The sequence below is a fragment of the Mytilus galloprovincialis genome, chromosome 14 (assembly GCF_965363235.1).
Source record: "Mytilus galloprovincialis chromosome 14, xbMytGall1.hap1.1, whole genome shotgun sequence".
Classification (NCBI taxonomy): Eukaryota; Metazoa; Mollusca; class Bivalvia; order Mytilida; family Mytilidae; genus Mytilus; species Mytilus galloprovincialis.
The window spans coordinates 53005959-53021231 of NC_134851.1; the positions used below are offsets into that span (position 1 = coordinate 53005959).

Genomic DNA, 15273 nt, shown 5'->3' on the forward strand with positions numbered 1-15273 from the left:
CTAATGATTGAAAATAGACTTATAGAGATTATAAAGGATCTGTGATATTTACTTTTTTTTTTTAATTATTAAATAAAAATTGTATATTTTATTAAAATGAATGTATCTGCTCTTGATATGGATATGAATTTTACATATTTTGTGTGCATGGGACTTTTGCCTTCCAGATCTACCTCTTAATATGACACTAACTGTCAGTCGATTGAGAAAAAGACACGAACATATAGCTTCATTTATGTGCTCTGTATCAAAAAGTGATATTCTCGTTGATTGGTACAAAGATGAGCATGAATTATATCCGTCTGACAAGTATGAATTCGTAGAAGCTGAATGTGTGCATGGTTTAATTATTCATGATTTATGCATGGCTGATTATGGCAGTTACTGTGTTGTGATTGGACGGAAAAGAAATATGCATGGTGACCACTTGACCATGGGAGGTTTGTAAAGCTATACATTTCGTAATTACAGTCTTGCCAAAATCTTTTATTTTTAATTGCCCAATATTGTACAAAACTTGAAGTTATTAAACTGAATGTTTTATATACTATGATTTTTACAAACAGTTGAGTCCGGTTAATTCACCTTCAAAATAATTATGTTGATGTCATTACCATTCCTTCTATAAGTAGACATGTTTTTCTAGAAAAAGAAATATATAAATTCAATGAAATGAAAAGAGAGAAGGCTAATCCTGCTTTCATATGCTTATGCTTTTTGTTCTTCCAATTAATGAGATAAAGTAAATGAATACTTGTGCTTTAACTCAGATGCTTATCAAGGTAGATGTTGTCTTTGTTTATATTTAAAATGTTAGATTTGTTTTAAATGTTTTTAAGTTTTGATGGAAGGTTTTGGTATTCTTTGTTAATTTTATTTATACCTTGTTTATAATGGGGATAATTTAGAGCTATGTATATTGTCAAAAAACCTTTTCTGGCCTTGAAGATATCTAGAAGTTCTTATAAGTGATTCCACTTTCATATACCATATTCAGGGTTGTTTTTTTTCGCATTATGATTGTGATTTGGGGCTAAAATGAGCCAGTAAAATGTCTGCAGAGTAGACATAGTAAAATTCCTACATCTAAAAATATCAAACAAATTTCTTGATGTACAGTAACTTTTGTTCAAAACAAGCAAGAAACATTTTAAGTGTTAAAATTGAAAGATATTGAAAGTGTGTGTAAATTATTTATAAGAAATGTTATGCCTTTAATAGCATGTTTTTCCCGTACTTATGAATGAATAATTAGTATACTTGACTCGCATGCTTATACAAAATAAATGGGGTCTTTTTTGTTGCATTTCATTGGATATATTTGTTTTAAATTACATTGTGAATTAATTGAAATTTTTATTGCACAGTTGAGGATGATATGAATGAATTGATTATTTTAGAGGCCCCAGTACAATTCATCATACCTCTGGAGGAAGCCACTGTCCTTGAGGGAGAGAGCGTGACCTTCACATGTGAGACCACTGATGAAATGGCACCAGCCAAATGGTACAAAGATGGCAAAGAAATCGTCCCATCTGACCATATGCAAACTGAATCAAAGGGCAAGGTTCATAAATTGATTATACCCAAAGCTGACATTGATGACCGAGCAGAGTATACTGTACAGGTCAGGGACAAGACTAGCAAAGCACCATTGTTTGTTGAAGGTATGTACAATAACTCTGTTTGAATTTACATACATCAAAATTCAGATTTTAAAACTGCTATATTGAGATGGCTTCATCCACCATTTATTCATGTTTTGCAATATATATAGCAGATATAAGAATTCTCATATTTTACTTCTATTTTTAGAAAAACCACTGAAAATTACCAAACCACTTAGTGAGAGATATAACTCTGTGGAAGGTGACACTTTGACCTTGGTTTGTGAGGTCAACAAGCCTGGAGTTGTTGCTATGTGGCTAAAAGATGGAGAACAGATAACTATCACTGATGGTTATGAGATTACAGTTGATGGCTGTTGTCACATCCTCACCATACCAGACGTCACTTTAGATGATGAAGCTGAATACACCATTATGATTGGTTCAGAGGAGTCAACTGGACTGGTTCTTATAGAAGGTAATGTACTTTTACTTACAAACCTATAAGTATCTAGAAAAAAATAATAAATAAGCAGGAAGTGTCTTTCAGTTTAATATGAATTCTTTATGTTCAAAAATAGAAGATCAGACAAATAAAAAATTGAATTTTAAAATCTTTTGTTTTACAGAAACTGCAGCCGGATTTACTCACAGACTGAGTGATACTGACGTAAACGAAGGCGAAATGATCCAACTAGAATGTACATTGAGTCGCCCAGATGTCAAGGTCAGGTGGCTGAAAAATCGTAAACCATTAACACCTAGCGATCGTATCAAGATATTATGTGATCGTTATAGGCATGTCCTACAGATTATGGAAGCTATCCCTGAGGATGAGGGCGAATATACCATCGAAATTACCGAGAATATTGAAAGTTCTGCTGCTATTAGAATCAGAGGTAAGCTCACAGAAAATAAGAAATTTCATAACGCAAGCAAATGATAACAACTTCATTGTGTGTGATATCTGTGGTTTGAAAAATTCTCAGGTCAATGGAAACCCAAGACTCTCAGGTTCTAATTATGATATGAAAATATAATGTCAAAATGTAAGTCATCATATATCCATATCTGTACTCTTGATGGGACTTTTTACTTCTAAGATAATCATAGATTTTTTAAAAGGATTCTTTTTGAAAAATCAAGTCTCATAGAACCAAAGTAGCATAAACTAAGTTGTATGTTTATCAATTTTTTACAGAACTGACACCCAGCTTTATCAAAAAACTTATGAACAAGATATCAAAAGAAAAAGACTCAGTTATACTGGAATGTGAACTGAACAAACCAAATATTCCTGTTAGATGGCTCAAAGATGGTGTGGAACTGGTACCTAGTGATAGAATCAGACTGGTATCTGATGGAAACATTCATAGGCTCATCATTGATGATGCCACACTAGAGGACAGTGGCACATATACTTGTGTATGTGGCTCTGTAACTACAGAGGCCACTCTTGGTATAGATGGTATGTTTTTTACTTTCTAATTGACAAATATAACATCCCAGGATGTTTATAAACAGTTAAAAAAAAAATCAAATAAAAATGGCATGGAAAATAAGGTCAAATCAAAAAGGTTTAAGGACATGTTCCAAATATATTGAGTTTGAAGTATTGTTAGTAAAATATGATTTTTTAACCTAACAATCACACTTTAGAAAAAGGCAGCATAGATATAAAATGTGTGAAATTGACGATTGTCTAACGTTTGTATTGACAAATATCTAATGTTTGCTCAGAATGACAATATAATAATGCTTCCCACAGAATTACCAGCAGAGTTCAAGAGACCTCTAAAAGACATCACAGCCAAGGAAGAAGACCAAGTTATCTTGGAATGTGAACTATCTAAACCAAACAAACCAGTCAAATGGACAAAAGATGGGAAGGATATTGTCCCTGATGATCACATCCACTTCTCTGCTGACCTGTCCACACATCAGATGTCAATAGACAATGTCAGTCTGGATGACAAAGGAGATTACACATGTGTATGTGGGGATGTGGCTACAGAAGCTAAACTCATCATTCAAGGTAACACATCATATCATCCTTTTCACATAACTATAAAAAAGAAGATGTAGTTTGATTGCCAATGAGACAACTCTCCACAAGAGACCAAAATGACACAGAAATTAACAATTATAGGGCCTTCAACAATGAGCAAAGCCCATACCACATAGTCAGCTATAAAAGGCCCCGAAATGACAATGTAAAACAATTCAAACCAGAAAACTAATGGAAAACTAATACATTTTTGTTAAGGACCAGATGAAGCATGCCTCCTAATGCAGGATATCTCGCTGTGTTGAAGCCTCCTAGTGCAGGATATCTCGCTGTGTTGAAGACCCATTGGTGTTTTTAAGCTGTTTTCTGCTCTTTGGTCGGGTTGTTGTCTCTTTGAAACATTCCCTATTACCATTCTCAGTTTTATTTTCATTAGATTTTAATGGGTTGATTTTGTCACTTGTAAAAAAAATCTTTACAGAAGTACATTACTCTCCTCAAATTAGCAATAACCTGCCAGCATTGCAATTGAATTTTCTGTTCTTTTCGCTTTAATTAAGCTGTATATCATAAATAAGGGTTTAAGAGTTTGATACAATATTTTTGTTTCCAAACTTTGCAGAATTTTAAAAACAAGATAATGAAACTGATTAAAAAACAGATATAAAACATGCACAGCATCTTAAGATATGAATAACAATGATTTATTTGTAGAACTACCAACTGGAGTGAAGAAACCTCTAAAGGATGTCACTGTGAAAGAAAAGGAACAAGTCATCTTAGAATGTGAACTGACTCGACCAAACAAACCTGTTAAATGGTTCAAAGATAACAAAGAAATACAGCCTGATGAACACATTCATTTCAATGTTGACATGTTCACACACCAACTGGTTCTGACTGATGTGAACCTACATGACACTGGTGTCTACAAATTGGTGTGTGGTGATGTGTCAACCGAGGCCAAGATCGTTGTAGAAGGTGGGTATCTTAACTCTCTCAGAAACTACATAAGATAATTCATATCTATTGTCAATGTATACTAATCCAAAAACATGTTTATTACATGAAATTTGATATAATATCGTTTTTGAGGAATTAAATTATGAAATTCTGTGCCAAATTTATATTTAGCCTGTCATATCATATGTATTTTCATGTTGTTTTTATTTTATAAGAATTATAACAATTTCAAAACTTCATACATTGATACAATTTTAAAATCTTCTGCCATTATAAAATCATTTATAAGTTATATTTGTATTTAGAAATCCCATCCAAAAGCTAATTTGCATTAGTTCTATTGTCAGAATATGTGTCCCAATCTCCTTTATATGTAATTAGTCCCTACAAACTGATGTTTTTATTATCAGAACTACCAACAGAATTCACTAAACCATTGGCTGATGTCACTGTTACTGAAAAAGAAACCGTTTGTTTGGAATGTGAGGTGTCTAAAGCCAACAAACCTGGCAAATGGTTCAAGAATGGCCAAGAAATGAAACAGGATGACAATGTTAAGTTTGTTACCTATGACAAAACCCATCGTCTGATCATAAAATCTGCTGTATTAGATGATGAGGCCGAGTACACAGTAGAGGTTGACGGACAGACATCCAAATCTCAACTCTATGTTGAAGGTAAATGTACTTCCCTGCATTACCAACCTATTATCGTACATTCAAGTTCTATAAATCCTCAAAGCTATAATTGATTACCCCAGAAAAAAAACAATCACATTTTTCATAACATTGTTAATTTTGAAAGTATCCTTGTCTACAATATACACAAACTCTGAAAATTTAATCCTGAATTTTTTCCTAGGTAATTTAAAAATCGTCCATTAGGTCTTATATTTTAAAAAGGTACATGTATTTACAAATTCAGGAATAGGGTATGTAGTGAATAAATTGAGACTGACACAAACTGGTCAACTGTTTCTATATAATTCAAATATTAAAGATTGTTCATTTATATTAACAGAGGGACCAGTAGAATTCCTGAGACCATTGAAGGAAGTACAGGTTATGGAGAAGGAACCAGCCACACTTGAATGTGAGGTCAATAAACCAGACCTTGTTGCTAAGTGGTTCCTTGACGACCAAGAAATAACTGGATCAGACCGAGTAGAACTGGTTGTGTATAGCACCATCCACCAACTCATTCTTCACTCCACATCATTGGAAGATGAAGGGAAATACTCAGTAACCATTGAAGGAGCCAAATGTGCCACTACTCTACTTGTTGATGGTAAGGGTTTGGAGTTTTTAAGCATGTTTGAGTTTTCTACCAAGAATTTTAATTTCAGTGTGTGAAAAAGGAACTTGTGAATTTTACTGTTTGCTTTAGTATTGAACTGGAGTGACAAGGCCCTTTAGGATGAGTTGATGAATCAGTCTAATTATTTCTAAAACTTTTTTGAATTATTTGACCTTAGAAGAATGTGATATTAATAAATCCCTTTAACCATGATTTCTGTTTTAATAATGAAACTGTATTAATTTGTAAATTGCTGATAGAATCGTCCTTTTGCAATCCCAGATTCCTCATGTTCATTTTATCATGTGACTTTTCCCAGAACCCCCAGCTGAGCTTGTGACTTGCCTGCATGATTTGATTGTGCCAGAGAAGGGAACTGCTGTGTTTGAATGTGAAGTTTCCCGTCCTTGGGCCAGAGCTAATTGGTTCAAAGATGGCGAGCCTATAACTGTTTCTGATGGTTATGACATCCGTGTGGATGGCACACGCCATCTTTTATATCTGCCTAAAATATCAAAAGAAGATGTTGGAAGATATACTGTCAAAATTGATGATAAAGAAACCACTGCTAGACTAAGGGTTAAAGGTATAAAAAGAATGGAAAAATATTAACTATTATACATCAACGTAGGCAGCTAGAAATCACGGTAGAACTACTTTTTAGTGAGATAGCTCAATTTATAACAGTTTCACAGCATGGAAATCTTTAGTGATATTTGAAAGAAAATATTCCGTTTTGAATGTAGGCCAATATACACAAAGATATTAACCAATATTTTCACAATGATATTTTGCATGATCAAAGTTTGTTATTTATAAGCTTACTTTATTCAGATTGTATGCATTTAATCTCTGTTGGTGGCTGTTCCCTAAAATATGTCACATTTTTTTATGTAGAAAAATTGCACAGAGACATATAATAATTTTTTACTCTAGAAAAAATCTATGAATGAAGTTATTTTTCAAAAATGGGGAATATAAGATACAATTTTAATATGCTTAAGACCTTCAATTTAAAAATGTTTATTAACATAGCTTAATTAGAATTAGCTGGGGTGACCAGGTCCCTACCTTAAGGAGCTTTATTTGTGGCTGATACAAATTTTTACCAGATCCACTACAAATTTGTTTAGTTTGGGGCTACAGCTCTCCTCCCCCTTTTATTATTATATATTATTGATCCCCATCTGATCTTCAAATGTTGATGGTTTACAATGCCACTGATATGTATTTCTGCATGAGTATTGCTGTTATGAATTATATTTTAGCATTTTGATAATACTGTGAAGTATGAAATTTAACTAATTTGTGGTCCATTTACAGATTTAATGTGGATTTTAAAACTATTCAACCATTTTTTAAGGTTGAAACCCCTGGTGTTAATTGAAATTAAACAAGCTTATAAATGAGACTGTGTTTTTTTTTCTTGACTTGTTTTATATTTTGTTATCTTTTATAGTATTGCTTTAGGGGATGAATTTTTCTCATTGTTGAAGGCTCCTTCAGTTACCTTGTCTTTTGGTCACTATGGCAAGTTGACACATGGTGATAGTTCTATATCTCTTTATTTCATCATTTTGTATTCTGAAAAAAATATGGTATAATCAGTTGTAGGTTAATGAAGTTTAAAAATTTATAAGGTTATTTAAATGGTCTGAACACATAATCTTAATAGAGCTTTTTTTTTTATTAATTCTTACAGAATTACCTCTGAAAATTGTGAAACCACTACAAAAAGTAGAGGTCAGTGAAAAGGAACAAGTGATCTTGACCTGTGAGGTCAACAAACCAAACATTAAGGCCAAATGGTTCAAGGACAAAGAAGAGGTAGAAACCTCAGAGAACATACATATAACAACACAGGAGACTGTTCACACACTGAAGATTACAGAGGCAACATTAGAAGATGCTGGACTTTACAAATTCCAAATCGAGGACAAATATTCTCAAGCAAAGGTCAAAGTTCAAGGTAAACCATAAAGAATGTCTAATTATAAAATTTGTAAATAGTTAATGGTCATTTTTTTCGTATTTTTCAGTTGTTTATAAAAACATGAAATATTTCTTTTCCTTGTCATTTACAACAACTCTCAGCATTAGTTTGAGAAAAAGCTAAATACCAATCCATAAGGCAATTATAAGCTACGAGAAAAGTATTTCTTAGTCTTTTACCAGGCAAATTCATTAGTTTTTATTTCAAAAATATTCTAAGCATTTATTGATTCTTTTCTGTCAAAAATTTTTTTTTTTCAAATTTCAAAGGATATTTTCACACAAATCAGTCCCCTAAATGTAGTATTACAATGATACATTCTTATGGTATTTTTTCTACAGAGCTACCTCTGCAATTTACAAAGCCTCTTTCTGATATTGAGGTCACGGAAGGTCAAGAAGCTACTCTAGAATGTGTAGTTTCCAGGGCAGATCTACCAGCTAAATGGTTATGTAAAGGCAAACCACTACCAAAGGACAACCGAATAACGACAACCTGTGATAAGAACACACACAAACTTGTCATGCAGTCGGTCACAATGGATGATCAAAATGAATACTCTGTTAAGATTGGAGATAAAGTATCCAAAGCAAAACTTTTTGTTGAAGGTATGTTGTTTAGTTTTAAAACTGTTCATTTTACATGGTCATATGAGTACGCAATAATATCTGTAGAACAAAAAAAATAAAATATGATAAAGATCTTGATGGAGTTGATTACATTTTTAGCTCACCTGGCCTAAAAGGCCATGTGAGCTTTTCTCATCACTTGGCGTCCGTCGTCGTCGACGTCGTTGTCTGTCGTCGTTAACAATTTTTCAAACATCTTCTCCTCTGAAACTACTGAATGGATTTGGATGAAACTTAGCATGATTGTTCCTTAGATTATCCTGCACAAAGTGTGTGCTTCGATTTTAGATCCGTCAAAAAACATGGCCGCCGTTACTTAAAATAGAACATAGGGGTCAAATGCAGTTTTTGGCTTATATCTCAAAAACGAAAGCATTTAGAGCAAATCTGACTGGGGTAAAAATGTTCATTAGGTCAAGATCTATCAGCCCTGAAATTTTCAGATGAATCAAACAAACCATTGTTGGGTTGCTGCCACTTAATTGGTAATTTTAAGGAAATTTTGCAGTTTTTGGTCATTATCTTGAATATTATTATAGATAAAGATAAACTGTAAACAGCAAAAATGATCAGCAAAGTAAGATCTACAAATAAGTTAATATGACCAAAATTGTCAATTGACCCCTTAAGGGGTTATTGTCCTTTAATGACAATTTTTCACAATTTGTTCATCATATTTGCTAACTTTAAAAAATCTTCTCCTCTAAAACTACTAAACCAAATTCAACCAAACTTCAACTGAATGATCAGAAGGGTGTATAAAATAAAGTTTGTGCTTTATTTTTTATTTCGTCAAAAAACATGGCCGTCATGGCTAAAAATAGAACACAGGGTAAAATGCAGTTTTTGGCTTATATCTCAAAAACTTCAGCATTTAGAGCAAATAAGACAAGAAGTTAAAGTATTTATTAGGTCAAGGTCTACCTGTCCTGAAATTTTCAGCCGAATTGGGTAACTGGTTTTTCAGGTATAATGCCCCTGAATTGATGATTTTAAAGAAATTTTGCAGTTTTTGGTTATTATCTTGAATATTATTATAGATACAGATAAACTGTTAATAGCAAAAATGTTAAGCAAAGTAAGATCTACAAATAAGTCAATTTGACCAAAATTGTCAATTGACCCCTTAAGGAGTTATTGCCCTTTAAAGACTTTTTTCACAATTTGTTCATCATGTTGACTTACTTTAAAAAATCTTCTCCTTTGAAACTGCTGTATCAATTTCAGCCAAACTTAGGCTAAATGAGTTTCAGAGTATCTAGTATAAATTTTATATTTCATTTCCTTGTATGTCAGAAACATAGCTCCTATGGCTAAAATAGAACATAGGAGAAAATGATTTTTTTTTTGCTTTTGAAGAAAATAGGACGATTCAAAGAACATTTAAATAAATTGAAAAGCCAAAATAATCATTGATGAGAGATTTAACCAAAAAAATTAAGGTGAGCGATTCAGGCTCTTGAGAGCCTCTTGTTTAGAAAGGCAGAGAAATAAAGATATCATTTAATTGTATCAAAACTTAAAAGACAGTTAAACACATTTTTCTTTGAATATGAATTACCTTCAGTAGAAAAGTTTTACTAGTATTTCTTATTTGTTTTTTGGGGTGTTTTTTGGTTGTTGCCTAGACTACTTAATTTAACATTTTAGAAGAAGCAGTTGAATTTGTCAGAAAACTGACCGACATAGAAGTTCATGAAATTCCATCCAAGGCAATATTTGAATGTGAACTATCGAAACCTAATATCACAGCCAAATGGTTTAAAGACAACAAAGCTCTCCCATCAGATAAAAAATACAAGATGGTGGTCGAGGGTCCGGTACATCGACTAGAGATCTCTGACGTAGATGGTGAAGATGAGGGAGACTACTCTATCATAGCAAGGGGAAAGAACTCAGAGGCAGAACTCATCGTAGAAGGTTAGTTTGTTTAAACAAACATTTACTATTAACAATTCAAACATATAGAAAATTAAAATGCATATTTTAACAACTCAAAAATCTAAATATCTAAACTATCTAAAAATTAGTAGACCTTTTTGATTTTTTGTACCAGTATTATATGATGACTAGTGTGGATTCATTTATTATCATGGGTTCAAATTTTTGTGGATTGTTGATATGTGATACCATGATTTTGCACAAGTCTGCATACAACCTGATCAAATTTGTATTTCTTTGAACATTTAGTTGTTAACCGGTACATTTAAAACCCACGCAAATTGGTATCCAATGAATAATAATCTATTTAATCTTATGACAGTTTATTTTTAATTTAATAATGGTAGTCCAAGAATGTGAATTAAAGTGTCCATTGATTTATTTTAGTTGCACCTGAGCTCTTCTTGGACAAGAACTTCCAGGAATCCATCACACTCAAGGCTGGTCAGTCTACTGCTTTTGAAATACCATTCAAGGGTAATCCCCAACCCAAGGTCATCTGGACATTTAATGATGGGGAACTACCCAAGGACAAGAGATTAGAAACACAGACCATTCACAACATGACCACAATGAGGCTTGCAAAGGCCAAAAGGCCAGACGCAGGAAATTATAAACTAACCTTGGAGAATCCTAGAGGAAAAACATCAGTAGACATCAAAATGATTGTACTAGGTATAAATAAAGTTTTTAATTTGAATGCTGTTACTCAAATGTATATGGATTATAATAATATGATGAATGAGTACATTAATGATATATACGGAAAAATTTTGGTAGACATAATTGTTCAGTTACATTGAATATTTTTTTTTAAATTTGTTTACTCTTTGCTATTCAAATATCATTACAAGTGGAATTAAAGTTATGTTTTCCATATCATTTTCATTACAGATAAACCAAGCCCACCTCAAAATCTGACAGCACCAGAAATATTAGCTGATTCTATCACACTAAAATGGGAGGCCCCAGAGGACAATGGAGGTAGTGACATCACTGGATACCTTATAGAGAAACGTGAATTTAACAGACGATCTTGGCAGGAAGTTGAAAAAGTCAAGAACCTAGAGTATACTGTTGGCAAGTTATTGGAAGGAAACCAGTATTACTTCCGTGTGTTTGCTCAGAATGAAATAGGAATGAGTGAACCAATAGAATTTAAAGAACCAATAACTGCCAAGAATCCATTCAGTAAGTGACAGTATGCTTTAGAATGTTAAATCGGATACATTTATTAAAGTTTTAACAGATATATTCTTCTTGGCCTCATGTGATTTCTAGCCGACTTGGCAGAACTTTCTTTTTCCTAATTTTCTTACATTTTTTATATTTGATACAAGAGAAGATCCAAGTTTGACACAATGATTTGTATTTATCTTACTTTTCTTTTTAATTCAGTCTTCTGTCTTAATAATTTCAAATCTTAAACATAAATAAATTTTGAATTAACTGACCACAATGATAATGGATTTGGATATAACTATTTAAAACTGTTTTTTCAGCTGTTCCAGATGCACCTGAAGCACCAACAGCATCTGATATTACAGCAACATCCTGTACAGTGTCATGGCAGCCACCAGCCAATGATGGAGGTGCTCCCATCACTGGTTACCAGCTGGAGAGACAATCTGGCTTCAGTCCTCGCTGGGCTCCTGTCAACAAAGATCTGATAGAAGGAATAACATATGACCTTTCTGACCTGGTTGAAGACAATACTTACATATTTAGGGTCAAAGCTGTCAATAAAGCAGGACCCAGTAATCCTAGTGAACCATCAGAAACATACAAGGCCAAGAATCCATGGAGTAAGTTGTTCCCCCTTTTTTTATCAAATCTTGAAAAAGACTTAAAAATATTAAGGTTAGCTGTGGCTTTATACAGAGAAGGCAGTAAATTATTGTCTCTAACAGAAATAGTTTCGCAATGTAGCTTCGAGCATTAATATTGCTTATAACATATTTGTTTTACACTGTTACTTATTTTACTTCTTTTCAGCTAAACCTGGAAAACCAGAGGCCCCAGAAATTATGGGAACTGACAACTCCTCAGTTGCTCTGAAATGGGCTCCACCTGCTGAAGATGGAGGTGCTCCTATTACTAATTATGTCATTGAATACAAACCTGTTGATGCCTTCCGTTGGCTGAAGGCTAATGAGACCCAGACTGTGATGGAGACAACATTCAGTGTGACTGGTCTGAAGGAGGGAAGTCAGTTAGAGTTCCGTGTGGCAGCACAGAACAAAGCAGGTGTTGGTGAGGCCTCAGAACCCACCAAACCTGTTAAAGTAGAGGCTCCTTTGGGTAAGTGTTAGGATTTTATTCCTTTTCTTACTGTTAAATCTAACTTTTACAACATGGTATACATAATAGAGTGGGGTGCACATATTCGCCGGGGACACAATTTCGCCGTTTTATAATTTTGAGTTGTAAATACTTCAAAAGATGGCTGAAATGGAAGAAATATGCCGGTAACTATGATTTTTATAACAAATATGATTTTATTTTAAACTATGACAAAATTGCAACACTTACCGCAAAGGACCGAAAAACGGATAACGATTTTCGGCCAATTTTCTGAATGAATAACACGATTTCAAAGAAGTATTTCTTAGTAAATCTTTGACTGATTGCCCTAAATTTCAGTTCTGTACACCTTTAAATGTCTGCTATTGCCATCTATAATGAAATTGGTTTGAAAAATATTGTTTAAAGCTGCAGTTATTTGGGTTTAAATAGATGTATAAAAACGGCGAATATGTGTCCCCCATTGAGAAAACATCAGGCAATTTCAAACACCCTTTAATCTAACTTTTCAGATGATTATTTTCAAACAAACACGTTTTCAAGCTTAAGAATATTTTTTATTTGAAGTTATCTTCATATAGAAATATCAGTATACTTCAAAAACATATTGTTATGATATTGTAATTATTATGTTTATTTATGTTGGCCTAATTTGTGTTGTATGGCCTGATAGTTGTTTACCAAATAATCTTATAACTGTGCAGTTTAGGAATCACTGGAACAATCACAGAATGATTGGAACTTTCTAGAATGATCCTTATAAAAGATGCGTAATTTAAACTTCTACGTTATTCCAGAAACTTCCGTTGTAACTTTCCAGGATTTTCCACAATGTTCCATTATAGAGTGTTCTAGAATTTTCCATGACAACACTATATATACAGACACTAAAGTTAAACTCTCATAATTAAACTTGGACATAGACATTGATAGACATTAGTATTCACAGCATTTGGATTGACACTTTTATTCTACAAACAACATCATACTGGATTGTGACATTAGTAGTGAACGTAATATTCAAATTGGATTCCGAAAGATTTCCGGATACAGATAAAGATAACAGATTGGACTCATATTTTGACAGTTAAGTTAACAGTAATATTTGTGTAATACCTTTTGTAAACTTTTGTATATTAAATATTGTTAAATTTTACTATTGATTTGTGTCTTTTGTTGGCTACAATTTAAAGGCGATTTCTGGCCGTAACAGAAATTGGGGGCTCGTCCGGGATACTGAACATATTTTATTCAAAATTTGTTTAATATTTTTATTATAACTAGCCAACAAAATTCTACAAAATGGCATTTGATGCTGGTAAATTTTTGAAAACGCCAGACCTGGAGGGGTTTGATAATTTAAAGAAAGAGGAATTAGTGTTGCTTGCTAAACATCTGAAATTAGATTTTAAAGTATCTATGAGAAAACAAATTATAAAAAATTTGGTTATAGACAAATTAGTTGACGCAGAAATTTTAGGTGAAGAGGCTCTTGAACTTAAGGTCGAAAATATTGACGCCTTTAAATTAAAACAGCTTGAATTAGAACATGAACTCAAATTAAAAGAACTGGAGATAAGAAAAGAAGATGAATTTAAATTAAAAGAACTGGAATTGAAGGAGATGGAGAAAAGAAAAGAAGATGAATTTAAATTAAAACAGGCAGAACTGGAAATGAAGGAAAGGTTAGAAATGGAGAAAAAAGAAAAAGAAGATGAATTTAAATTAAAAGAACTGGAAATGAAGGAGAGGGAGAAATTAAAAGAACTTGAAATGAGGGAAAGGCTAGAGATGGAGAAACTGAAAATTGAAATGGTCAAAGAAGAAAGCAACACTAAAGTTCACTCGAAATCAGATTATTTTGATGCAGCAAAAAACATACGTTTGGTTCCAAAATTTTGTGAAAAAACAGTTGATAAATATTTTCCACAGTTTGAGAAAATTGCTAACAATTTGAAATGGCCTATGCCGTATTGGACTACGATGCTGCAAAGTGTTTTTGAGGGGAAGGCCGCTGAAATATACTCCGCACTTCCATCAGAAAAAAGTTCTGATTATGACACGGTAAAACAGGAAGTTTTGAAAGCTTATGAGCTAGTACCAGAAGCATATAGACAGAAATTTAGATCTTATAAAAAGTTTGATTCACAAACATATGTGGAATTTGCTCGGGAAAAAGAAGATCTATTTGACAAATGGCTTACGTCAAAGAAAACAGATAACAATTTTGATAACCTAAGACAATTGATATTATTAGAAGAGTTCAAACTATGTGTTCATTTAGACTTAAAAACACATTTAGACGACAAAACTGTTGAGTCGATACATGATGCAGCTGTCATTTCAGATAATTATACTCTTTCACATAAAAGAAGTTTCAAGGGTCAAAATGTCAATACTTCCAGTGGAAATTACAAAAATCAAAGCAATGAGCGTACTGATAGTAAGTCTGTTGCACAGAATAAGAGTCAGTCCAGTTATAATATGTCTAGTCCAAAATTTGATACTTTTGAGAAGAAGTCACTGACTTGT

The 15273-nt window shown here is 32.9% G+C and overlaps 1 protein-coding gene across 22 annotated transcripts in view; it reads left to right on the forward strand.

Annotated features, from left to right (window-relative positions):
• LOC143058355 (uncharacterized) overlaps nt 1-15273 on the forward strand; it is a 295609-nt gene that overhangs the window by 203584 nt on the left and 76752 nt on the right. For 19 of the 22 annotated variants that reach the window (XM_076231837.1, XM_076231830.1, XM_076231829.1 and 16 more), the window contains 17 exons: nt 168-440; nt 1401-1667; nt 1816-2085; nt 2237-2506; nt 2809-3075; nt 3376-3642; nt 4330-4596; nt 4989-5255; nt 5599-5865; nt 6194-6460; nt 7577-7843; nt 8209-8475; nt 10147-10416; nt 10825-11112; nt 11332-11628; nt 11940-12242; nt 12433-12738. In XM_076231837.1, the coding sequence (XP_076087952.1) occupies nt 168-440; nt 1401-1667; nt 1816-2085; nt 2237-2506; nt 2809-3075; nt 3376-3642; nt 4330-4596; nt 4989-5255; nt 5599-5865; nt 6194-6460; nt 7577-7843; nt 8209-8475; nt 10147-10416; nt 10825-11112; nt 11332-11628; nt 11940-12242; nt 12433-12738 (4680 nt within the window). The remainder of the gene's footprint in view (nt 1-167; nt 441-1400; nt 1668-1815; nt 2086-2236; nt 2507-2808; nt 3076-3375; nt 3643-4329; nt 4597-4988; nt 5256-5598; nt 5866-6193; nt 6461-7576; nt 7844-8208; nt 8476-10146; nt 10417-10824; nt 11113-11331; nt 11629-11939; nt 12243-12432; nt 12739-15273) is intronic. The other 3 variants (XM_076231845.1, XM_076231847.1, XM_076231844.1) reach the window with 2 other exon arrangements.